General features: G+C 44.2%; 1 protein-coding gene across 2 annotated transcripts in view; it reads right to left on the minus strand.

Moving 5' to 3' along the window:
* LOC126521241 (cell adhesion molecule Dscam1-like) overlaps positions 1-12,578 on the minus strand; it is a 119,779-nt gene that overhangs the window by 70,375 nt on the left and 36,826 nt on the right. For both annotated transcript variants that reach the window (XM_050170236.3, XM_055065860.2), the window contains exons 3-7: positions 12,110-12,229; positions 9,877-10,044; positions 6,856-7,003; positions 5,995-6,143; positions 1,921-2,043 (exon numbers count right to left, since the gene is read on the minus strand). In XM_050170236.3, coding sequence (XP_050026193.1) covers positions 1,921-2,043; positions 5,995-6,143; positions 6,856-7,003; positions 9,877-10,044; positions 12,110-12,229 — 708 coding nt within the window. The remainder of the gene's footprint in view (positions 1-1,920; positions 2,044-5,994; positions 6,144-6,855; positions 7,004-9,876; positions 10,045-12,109; positions 12,230-12,578) is intronic.

Genomic DNA, 12,578 nt, shown 5'->3' on the forward strand with positions numbered 1-12,578 from the left:
TTGATGTGGATGCAAGATTGAATTGGCGTATTCTAAGCATAGCCTTATTAGTGTCTTGTAAGCATTTAGTTTGACATGTGGCGGTGTAGTGCGTAATTTACTTCTCAAGAGTGATATTTTCGTTCAGATTTCTGACATATGGTTGAGATAAGTGGCTCCCAGTTAAGGTTAGACGTGAGTTCAATACCCAAGTATTTCACCTCATTACATTTGTTGATTTTAGTGCTTCCCACCATATATGTAAAATTAAGGGGCTTTTTTTATTTGTAAATGAGATGCAATGGGCTTTTGTTGTGCTTAATTTCATGCTCCAAGTGTTAACCCAAGAGTAGATTGTCTGCAGTGAATTGTTAAGTTCTATTTGATTGACTGAGTCATGTACGGCTGCATCCACAACGCAGTCATCAGCGAACAGTCGCTTCTGCACAGGGTTCCCAACGGTAAATTGAATATCATTGTTATACAACAAGAACAAGAGTGGTGCAAAAACCGACCCCTGAGGTACTCCAGAGTAGACACCAACTTGCTGTGAAAGATGGTGGTCGGCTGCTACATACTGTTTCCGATTTTTTTTAGAAAATTGAAAACCCATGATATTATTTTGTTCTCAATACCAAAAGCCATTAGTTTTGTGATTAAATCCTGATGCGAAACCAAGTAGAACGCATTAGAGAAGTCTAAAATTATCCCATCTAATTGGCCATCGTCGTTAATTGTGTTAGCTATGTCATGAGTTAATTCAGCAAGTTGAGTTATAGTTGAAAGACCTTATCTGATGCCATGCTGTTGTGCGTATATTAGTTCATTTGCGTCTAGATGAGCCATTATTGCCTTAAATAATATATGTTTCATTATTTTACAGCATGAGCTCATCAGTGACACTGGGCTGTAGTTATTTAGACCTATTTTCAAGCCCGATTTGTGTATTGGAATTACTTTAGCCCTGTGCCAATCGTCTAATAACACTGACCTTTCAAGAGAAAGTGTGAATATCTTAAATAGATATTTAGATACCCAGATTGCGTATCGACTTAAGAATGAGTTAGACATGAGGTCGGGGCCAGTGGATTTCTTTAAATCAAGTTAATGCAGAAGAGACATTATGACCTCTTCACTTACGGTTAGTTCTACCATGGGTACCTTCAAGGCAAAGGGATAGTGTCTGAGGTATCGTCAAGGTACGTGACGTTCTTGCAGACATTGTTTTTATTTGTGCAAAGCATCTGCACTTGCCATAACAATAATGGTTTTATGAAAACAAGTCCATCGACCATCTAGTCTAAGGTGAAAGAACAAGCTTGTCACTAAGTCACACTTTATTTTCTCTACACACACGGACAAGAACTGAACGGGCCAACAAGCGTACCTTTTATGTCTGGAGGACGACGTGATTATAGTGATTAGTATCATCATATTACCTTCAAAAATCGTCGCAGGGTTCATTAATATTTCTGAAGGTCATGTGGTAGCTGTTCCTACATAACTTCCGCCATTTTTCTGAAATAAAGCTTTCCAAAAGTCAACGCTCGCTTTGCTTGCTTCTTTCTCCTCCGTGTGTTATTTGCGCTGTAAAAGCTAAACCGATCCTCTAGACAGTGCGAGGACTATGAGGTCAATTCAGAGTTTAAAGAACGTCAGTTATTTTTGACAACCCACAGCAATTGGCTGTAAGCAAGCAGTAGAATCGCCTGCCCACGTGTGCTCACAGAACTTCTTCATTGACGCGAACATGTTTAATGTCAGCCCGTATTACCATTCCTTAAGTATTCCGCAATTCATTGTTCGGGGAGACGCCGATCATGAATATAGATAAACGTCGATATGCCTTCCACTGAATAATGGAACGAACCTTTGTGAAGGCAGGTGCGCGAGCTGTACTTTCCGTACCACTGCTCGTTTTTCGGGGGAACGGGTGCTCACCGTTTTCCCTCCAGTAGCGGAGGAGGAAGTGAGTGACCTCGGCGAATGGCTTCTTCCAGGATACCCGCGCCGACCTCTTGCCGATGTCGTCCACTCTGACCCCGATGGGAGGCGATGGGAGCTCTGTTTTCGAGGGAGAACGCCTTATTTTATTATCCTCGCAAGGAAATGCGGGTCACGTTAGTTACGGAGCCACTTAGGCCTCCTCTTTCTGTGGCTTCTGTTTGCCAAGGATGAGGACGAAGAGAACGTTTCGAGAGAGGCGCATTCAGGAAGCACTTACGAATTGTCAGAGGTTGTAGCCTTCCAGAAGGATGCACGCAACACGGATACTTTTTTAGTTGCCTTTCTAGACGGTTCCGTCTATAGTTTTCCTTCAATACTATACTCAAACTATAGTTTTCCTTCAATAGTAACACTTATTCTAGACTCAGTTCTTATTTCTTAATTGTGGGAGGGCTTTTTTCCTTAGTCGCTGTTTATTTGTCAATAAGTTTGTTGATGGGGGAACTTACGAACTTCGCTATTTACTTAGCGGCACTGAAGTTCGATTAAGTAACTTCTGTGAATTTCAAAGAGCTCTCTGCTCACTACTCGGCAGCATTTCCTCCTCTATCGCTCAATCCCAGTCAACCGCTTCCAAAATTTTCCGGTGTAGGCACCCGAAAAGAAATAGGAAAAGAACATGTGCTACTTTTTCGTCATTGTCATTGTTTTGCTGGCGCTGGTACAATGGCCCGACATATTTAAAGCAAGGTGCCTGTTTCTATTCCAACATGTAATATCATAAAGTAGGTCTGTGTACTTGCAGACCTACCTACATTGCAGGCTAGGACTAAACACGAATAGCTGAAATATCTTTACCTTACTATGAATCATCATGTTGATATAAATTACATCGACTATATTGAAATTCTTCGCAGTGTGGCCTCCAGGCACCGCCATATTACGTTTCTTTGTACTTCTGCTGTTAGTACTGACTGTTTTAATTGCGCCTTCTTTCCAAGAGCTATCAGCGAAAGGAATCCTCTGTCCGAAGTCGCCGTCTCATCCTAATCAACTGGTTTATTCATAAAACGCATCGCTGACATTCTGATTTGTAACTGCTAATAGAATTTTTTTTACCTATATGTGACTTGGGGCTTCTAGTAGCTAATAATTTCCGTGTATGTTATTTGGCACTAATAATTTGTCCCTTCACCTATTAGAATTAAATGCAACAAAATATGTAATGATCGCTTTCGAGAAGGCTAACTGGTATACATTTTTATTTGTTCCACAGCTGTAATAACATGGTGCGAGGCCTGAAAGTATCTGTAAATAAATAAATAAATAAATAAATAAATAAACAAATAAATAATATCTAATACTAAGGCGTGGGCTGCATTATTGCCTTCGTAATGGTACGTCACACTTACAGTGCAAGCTCTTCTTAGATTGTGCTGATAAAGCTTTCCTTTAATGCTCTGCACTCTTATGGCTTCACCAACTTTGTTCTATCTCAATCCCGGAAAAAAGCTCAGTAAGACTTTATACAGTCTAGCGATGTCACCTAAGAAGGTACAACGAATGATGTATGTATATACAATGTTGTCTTTGTTTAGGCAATAATATCCTTTTTCTTTAAAAAAAGGCTAGGAGTGTAGCAAATGTCGAGTTTTTGCAGAGAAATTCCTAACGGGGTGGACATACTTTCTATCTAACAACATAGCTTCATATTACTAAATAAAATTGTGTTAATTAACCTTTTTTTTATTACAGCCTTAGTGGCATTTGTTTACACGGCAGCTTTGAAGGCTGTCATATTTTTATGCACGCCCATTAAAAAAAATTCTATATATCGCATCTAATTTCGGTTGTTGATTGCCAAATTTCGACGCTCAATCCAGGCGATAAGGAAACTGAGAGCGCCCCGTAGCTACCTGAGACAAAAATACCTCGTGACCAAGTGCTTGACGAAGCTTGAATGATGACATGTTGCGGCAAATACTGATGCGACATTTCGCGGCATATGCTGATGAGGCAAAACGTGATATCAGTGCCTGCCGTGACAGGCCGAGACGTTCAAATTTAAACTTCGTCGCGCTTTTCCTTACGCGGCGTTTCTGTCTGATATCATAGCGGGGCAGCCTTTTTTTGTACTGCTGGAACGCTCGCTTTCCATATTACCCGGATTGAGCATTGTAATTTGATTATGAATAGCTCTATTCAGATGCGGTTTTCAAGCTTTTCTAAAAAAATAAAATAAAATAAAATGGGGGTGCATTCAAATATGACTGGCTCCAAATTTGCCATATGAACAACTGCCTTTAACGTTCTAACAAAAATCTACTTAACGAAGTTTTATGAATTAGTCTTCTGAAATTCACGTTATCAGAGGCAAAGTATGCTCGCCTAACCTAGGAACTCCTCTTCAAAAACGCCACGTCCACTACGCGCATATTCTTTTTATGACAAGAATATCTGCAGTCCAAAAAAAAAAAAAATAATAACATGCCACCCTGTATACAAAGGTTAAATGCGTACCAGCTTATATAAGCACTACATGTTAATCTGCAATGAAGTGCCACTGCTCGGCACTTCGAATGTGCGTAATCAGATAAAGAATAACGGCATAATGCATTTACATATAATCCACGCAGACCTCTTAACAAAAAAGCGCACGGTATTCAACGGTTTCTTTGAAATTTCAAAAATGTTTAGCCTACCCTGATTCGCGGGCCACTGGGCATGTGCCCATTCGTGGTCAATCTTCCAGAATGGGCACGTGCCACTGTTGGCACAGGGGAATACATTCAATCTACTTGCATACTCTAGCTTAAGGGTTATGTTACATGTGTGACGTTCCTATCCCTGCATGCTCCTCTCCACATCATTCTTCGCCCGACAAGCATCAAGCATTGCTGACGTCTCACGATGAGAATCTACCTGAACTGTTCGTTGCATTTCCGTATAGCTTGGGAACAGTGTGGCGTGTAAACATGAGAATTGCACGACAGTGAAGTTGTGACCTGGGCGGTGCATACGCGGTTGGCGCAAAACAAAAATAGGGACGTTGTACGTAGAATTTATTTGACCGCTTTACAGAATATGGCCAATAATTTCTTGGGAAGCGTGCAAGATGTAGGAAACCGCTTAACGGAAAGCTTCGTTTCACATATATTCCAACATGCGCTTGGAATCTGCATACATATTTTTAATGGCTTCTTGTTTATGTTGATGGCTCCGTGATCTTCGAGACTAGCGCTTACTCCGCGCCTGAAAGCAACTCCTGTTAACAGTATGTCGCGAAACGAAGATGGAGTGCGACTTGCCTTTGCCTTTTATATTTATATGTTCGTGAATGTATAGGAATGTGTGCTGTACATTTCTGACCCTGTGACGGCGTTTCTTTTCATTTTCGTGCCACATATATTTTTAGAAATTTATATATTATTATTTAGGCTATGAGAAAAGGAGTAGCCGTCACCATTATAGGGTGACTACATCTCTCTCATTTATTTTAAATTTCAAGAAAAAAAAGATGCTAGCAGGTGGCTAACATATTCTTACAAGGAAGAGCGTTAGTACTTTTAGGGAGCCATATTCACCCCAGAATAAATGGTTCTGCAAGCAGTGGAGGGAGAAGGGCTATCATGTTCTACCGCAGGCAATGCTTTAGTGCTACGATTTTTTTCGGCCTGGGTTTCTTTAAGCACTTGCTTTATTGTACGACAGAGATTAACAGCAGCGTCCTGGAGTGATAGCGGGGCATTAATAATTAAGAGACGTTCGCCTAACGTGTCGCCATCAAAGATTAACGCGAAGATTCCTCGCGCTGCTCCGGGCAAGCTCTCAAGGGATCGCATAACGTTAAGGCACGAAATTACGCGCATGCGAGCCGCTGCGCCGACGACGCAAGTCGTTACGACGGAAGGGCAGGGTTATAACAATTTGCCGGAGTTGGGGTGCGCCATCACTGGAAGGCAGAAACGCGGCACGCATGGAAAAAGGAGCGCGTAATGAGAACGCGCTGCGTTAAGGAATGGGGTGGGCGGGATGGGGGTGATGGCGGCGTGTAATGGCCCTACTTACCGAGCACGAAAAGCGATCGCATGGCCGTAGCAGTGCCGAACCTGTTCGTGACGTAACACGCAAATTCTCCGGTGTCGCCTAGCGTGCTCTTGTGGATGAGCAGGTCAGAAGCGATGCCTCCCGGGAAAGAACGGTCAATGACGTCATACCTGTGGCAAGGCGGAGCAAGTGACGTTGTTGGTAGACAGTTCTCTGTGTTGTCTTATGATGCTAAGCTAACGTTTTCGATACGGAGGGAATAGATTTTGACTTCATTTTTATGCACGCTATACCACTCGCATAATAAATAACTAAATCACTTTAAGTTTCTGAGACGTATACTTTCGCCGTGATTAATACGCCCGCCTACATCTCGTTTCAAACATACACGAATATTGTACGACAGCGTAGATTTCGTAATGGTATTTTCGCTATCGATTTTGCTCTGACACCAATTTTATTTGCACCACAGCGTGCTTATAAGGGCTTTGTTTCGTGACAAGTATCATTTCTATGCAGTTCGTCTAGAGCTTAGTACTAACATTATTTTTATTTATTTTTCTCTTGTGCAAGCACGAAGTTTTTTTTTTAATGTTTTGTTGGCTGCAAAGTGACACCTGTACGCCATTCTGAAATTGTAAGCCGATTAGTTGGGTGCTTTCAGGTAGCCGAGGATGTGTTTTAAACTCGAGATCTTTAAATTTAAATCAAGCACTCAAGTTCGTAGCCAAGTACACTGAGTTATTACTGTTAGAACGGACTTTTTCAGGAGTTTCAGGCATGCAAGCGAAAAAGTTCGTGACCAAATATTGCGTCAATGTATGGCTTACAGTAAGGTTCAATCGGCAGTCCGCACGAATAAAATAACGGCGTCCAACTCACCGTTCCCTGAGAGACTTCTCGATAGATTTATCGTCTTTGACCCAGGCTATCTGCAGTGGCTCTTCTCCGGATGCCCCGCAGTGCAGCGTCACGATGCTGCCCAGGCGCACTTTGATGATCTCGTGTAGCTTCCGTATTAGTGGTGGTACTGCATTTCATAAATATTTATGCGGGCAAACGTATATGCCATTTTATATTTTGCGTGGAAAAACAAGGCCTTATATGTACAGAGCTCAGATAAATGACCAGCAACACGCAATCACATAGACGACAGTACCTAACGCCCCTCAGCGCGTTCAGTCCTCGGCGGCCACAACCCACGGACAGCCCTAGTTCCAGCTTTTATCCTTCCTCTGCCCCTTTGGGTGCCGTCCAGAACTAGCTCTGCACGATTGTAATATCAGACGATCTCCATAGGTCTCCGCATTCCGGTATTTATTTTCACATTCTGAATAACCTCACTGCAATACACAACTGTGTTGTGGTGAAGTTGATTGAAGCACATCAGTCTTTATGGGACGCATACAAGACCCTTGCCCCGTTCACGCCGTCTGCCGAAGGACACTGGCGCTATGACCATAAGGATCCACGCTAGCACTGCGACAAAGAATTGCTGAATTCACAAAGCTGTTCGCTCATGAGCGCTATTTTCTGTCGGTCGGCCGCCATCATGAACATGTCTGACATCGCCATTAGATGGCATGTGCTCAGAAGGTGTCATGATAAGCTAAAGGCATTTTTCATGAATACGCGATAGTTCTCGCTATGCTTGCCGCGTATCATTTTTTATCGAACGTTGATTGTGAATTAGTTCATACTCTGACTTCCTGCACCCTCGTGTGAACTTGCACCAATATTTCCAATTTCTACGGTGAAATGTGCTATTATTGTTTCGCGTGCAGCATTTGTAATGATGTGACTTATTCTTCAGTGTGTGCAGGGTTCAAGGATCACTTCTTCGCTCTTGGTGTACTGATCGTTCTGGTAACCTGCTCTGGGACTGAACGTTCGCGAAGTGCCGATGCATCACGCCCGGACTATAGACGTGGTATAACAGGTTGTGCATATGTTATTTTATATTTCTTCTTCCGCTATCTTCTTTCTGCAATTGTTTATTTGTACTGCAGTGGTAACTCAGTTCGAACTGCGCATTTATACTTTCCACTTATGCTGCTACGTGGAAGACCCTCTAGACAAAAGTTAGACATTTACGTTTATCCCGTATAAAGGGTAGCGTCGCGGACGCGAATCAGGTGTTGACTGAACTTTTCTTGACGGCAGCTTGATCTTTATCATTACTTTTGTCTTTTTTCTTCACTGCAGAGCTGCGGCAGATAGAGTAGCCCAGGTACTTTCGACCTCAATGTCTCCGCAGCAACCTAGTTATGACAACACTTTCTGGGTAATATGTAGAGCCCCAAGACGAATGTCTTTTTTTTTCTTTCTTTCTTTCTTTAGCGTGCTCTTACCCTCACTCCTAGAGCCATATTACGTCAGCTTTAGAAAAGAAAGAAAGAAGTAAAATCGAAAGATAAACTAAGAAAAATTTGATACTTAGAGAGCAATGTGACGCACCATAGCAAGAAGCATAACAGGCCACAATTCACCTATGCATACGAAGTTTCGGCCTTCGGAAGTAACTCAGATTTTGCAAACGATTAGCAGGCATTAATTATCCTACCATGAACTGCACGTTTGTGCTTGTCGCAGTCACATTGTGGTTGTTACCGTTTGTGAAAATGGGATAAACTAAAACTAGTGCAGGCGCCGACCGTATCCTTGTCGATTGAGTCGTATATCTACGTGTTTAATGCAAATGTCAAACGTTCAAACGCTGTGGTTGCATATCCTTAATGACAGTACAGCTGTAGCCACGGTACACACACGCACGCACGCACACATCGTGTAAATGCATTATCACATATATTCAAAACAGAACAGTCAACATAACGTAATCCACAAACATATACATATATACAGCGACATAGAAATAAAAGAAAAAAAAGCGTTAATAACGGTTAACAATGCAGCTGTCTTCGAGAAAAGTTTATAACACTCTTAAAGCACTCTTATGTAAGGCCGTTGTTGGCCAAGGACCCAACGGCTTTCTTAAACTGAAAGGTCTGCTGTCTAATGTCATTATGGCTTAATTGTTGTGCGAATAGTCAATGTAAAACAGCGTTACCTTCACCTCCCACCCCATCCCTTCTTAATTGTAAAAGTCGCTGAGAAACACGCCATAATATTTATTGTGAACACTGGGCTGTGGTTTGCAGGGCTGCAGAGTGACGTACCGCCGCCGTTATCAGTGGGATGATAACGGTGGATGACGGTGGATGATAAGAGTGGCATAGAATCGAGTGGAAAGCATCATTTTAATCGCGGCCCAGATTAGGATAAAGACGTCGTTTTGTGTACGACCCCTGGGTGCACATTCGGCTCAAAGTTTTTTTTTTTAAGTACGAACTATTTGTCATCAAACAGCCGCATTTAGAAATCATGTTGGCTGTTAATGTTCTGTTGGGAATATTTCTTACGAACTACACTGGCGTTACAGCAGCTGCTTCATGAATACGAAACCGGGATCAGGATTCGCTAAACCGTACTTACTCCAGGACTGTTAGCTATAGCAGGTATCAACCAGTCATGATGTCGGACATATCATTAGCGAACGCCGCCGGCTAATAGCAAACAGCACTTACGAACGAAAAGCTTTGTCAATACGGGCCCAGCTAGGAGCGTGATGAGCCCCGGCCATCTTGTGTGCATCCTGCTGTGAATTCGTATCGCAGTGGTTGCTAGCGCAGAGCGAGAGAAGCTCAGAAGAAAAAAAAATGAGCATGTCAGCGGGATAGAAGCGGGTCCTCTGCTGACGCTGTCTTGCGGCTGCTAATGAGTTTCACTGGAGCAGGGCCGCGGCATCCTGACACGTGTCAACCCAGCGAAAGGGTCAACTTCACTTTCTTCTTGTTTATTGCGACAAGAGTGATTGGTTCCAAGCGGGGGTGGAAGGAAACTTACCACTTACTGTGAGATTGATGGTCTTGGTTATCAGCGTGCCGACACCGTTCTCGACGTCGCAACGGTACAGACCGGAGTCAGATGATCTGACGCTCGAAATGGTCAGACTGCCGTTGGCGAGGACACTTATGTGATCATCTTTGTTTCCTAGTACCGTTTCGGAAGGATCTGGAAATGAAAGGCGAGATGACTTGTTCTTCGTCACGTTGTTCTGACACAGCAGGTTGCCGCGTAACATGAAAGCGGGTCTTGTTTTAGCGAGTGTTACAATGCTGCATCAGCGACAATATTATTTTAGCCTAATCAGAGAAGCAAATTAAATGCCTGAGTATCGTAAATGCCCGTTTATCCAACGCTTGTTAATGCGTGTCTTAGCCAAGGAGTATTGAATGCGTTCGTTCGCCTGATCCGCTCTGTAATATTATTAACAAAGTTACAGCAAGCAGCGTTCTTGGTGAGATGTAGAAAATTATATTTATCGTGCCTTTGATAAGCGCTTGATGTTGCCGCTAGTTTAGCGTTTCTCAACTTTTAAATGTTAACATACATAACCCACATTAAGACGCAGCGTTTATAATGAAACTTCTAACACTGCATCGTCTTTTATTCGAAGTGAAGTGCTGTATCATATTTCCGGAGAATCGCCAGCTGCTATTGTTTTAACGAGAACAATATTGCAGAACTTTCATAATGACTTAGCAGAAGAAATAAGGAAGCAGAAATAAGGGCACAAAGCGTAAAATGGAACGGTCTTTCCAACACAATGCAGGAAACAAATTTTCTCTCGGCTCACGGAGGGACAAAGAAAAAAGTAAATAAAAGGTAAGCCTGGAGATCCGCTTTACTGTGTCGCCTTTTCTCGCCGCTTGACCATTTCCCTCTGCTCTCGCGCGGAAAAAGGCGCGCGCCGTCAGAAAGTCGCTCAGCACAGCCATCTCAGTTTGCTCAGCCGTATACGCAGCACGCGCTTGCAGGCTGTAGATCGAACTGTTTAGGGCGAGACGCGGATCAATAGAGAGGCTTGCACACGCAGCCTTCCGGCGAGAATGCCCCAGCACAAAACGCCTGCTGCTCTCCGGCGAAGTGCATCAGCTGGAAGGAACGGCACTCATTTTCCTGCGCTACCCGAGCGGCGACCATCTATGAAGTCATAAAACAGGCTTATAGCCGCCGACCGCCCGTTCGGTGTGTCGACACTGCCGAGAAACAGAGCGACGTCACGAACGCCCGCGAACACCAACGCAAGCACATGCCTTTGCTCTTGCAGCAAGGGTTTCCGGCAGGAGCCGTTCGCCGGACGGCGATTTCCGAAACGAACACAGATACACAAATGCGCGCGCACTCAAAGTGGTGTACGCACAACGTATGACGTACAAACGCAAGCACAAAATCTATTGGGAATCTAGCGCACACTTACACCACGAGCCACTAAAAGTGTGCTGCATTCTGCAAGCGAGAAGCTGGTGTTGGCCAGTGAGTAGTTAGAAGAAGCAGAGCAAAGCAGAGCCTGCAAGAACAATTCCTAATTGGTTCAAGGCCTTGGCAGTAGGATCGTTGGTTGTCTCGATTGGCCAAACCAGTGTTCCCTCTCAGTCACGATTAAGCTTGAACAGCCTCGTTTATTCTCCGCGTTGCCTCGCACTTCCACAGCGATGCACAGTTTTTGGGATACAGGCTGGAACATGCGGAAGAGGCACAGAGTGAAAGCAAATAGCGCATGGCGAAATGCAGGCTCACACATACCAACTGGGCATCTGACACGTGCTTACCTACAGCGGGAGTCGGAAACAGAAGAAAGTACAGGCCATAAAGACCGCGCGCTTGCTCATAAACAGAAATGAGGCATACAAAGAACATACACGCCGTGCAGTAAGAGCAGCAAAAGCGAGAAACAAGCGAGTCCTGAAGGGCGGTCGTGTATGGAGGACGCACGACCGGACACACTCGGGGAAACAAAGAGCCGAAACAAGCCCGGTGGCACGGGGCACAATACACTCAAAGAACAGAAAAGGCTCGTCGCGCAAACGCTGACCGAGCTGCACTGGGGAAGGCCGGCGCGAGAAGATGGGAGCAAGTGCGTCCGGAGGGTTGAGGTCTCATTGGCCGAACTCTCCGCCGCTGCTCCGCTAGCAGCGTGTAAGAGCGGAGAAACGAACTGCGGTATGTGACTCGGGGGCAGGCTGAGGGAAAGAAGCCTGGGAGGCGGGGAGGACAGGCAGAGGAGGAGAATTACATTGGCTTCGTGTCCATTTGGTCACGGGCGTCGGGTGGCCCAGGGCGGCGCAGTCGATGGTCAACGAGCTGCCGACGACAGCTGCCCGGTCACCGGGCATGTGCAGCCAAGTCGGTGGCACTGCAAGAAGAGCGTTGAAAAGTTTGGTTTCCGCAGAACCGCGAGACGGGGTAGTTGTTACCCGTTTTGTTCGTCAACATCAAACATTTGCTTTTTAAATGTGTGTAGGAAGTTGCTTGCTGTGCCGGGCAATAAACAATCATTTCTTGGTCCCATTCTCAATAAGGCACGCTCTATGTTGTAACAAGAAGAAAGGGGAACTAGTGGAAAAGCCCGCTAGTGACCCCAATCTCGGTTCTTCTCATTTGCTTTTTGTGGTAGAGGCGATTGGCTCAAACAAAACAAAAATGTAGGCAACATTTCGAGCAATGCTTTTCAAACTTGTGCTAAGTATATTCTTTATCGACAT

This window comes from Dermacentor andersoni, chromosome 6 (genome assembly GCF_023375885.2).
Source record: "Dermacentor andersoni chromosome 6, qqDerAnde1_hic_scaffold, whole genome shotgun sequence".
In the NCBI taxonomy this organism is placed as follows: domain Eukaryota; kingdom Metazoa; phylum Arthropoda; class Arachnida; order Ixodida; family Ixodidae; genus Dermacentor; species Dermacentor andersoni.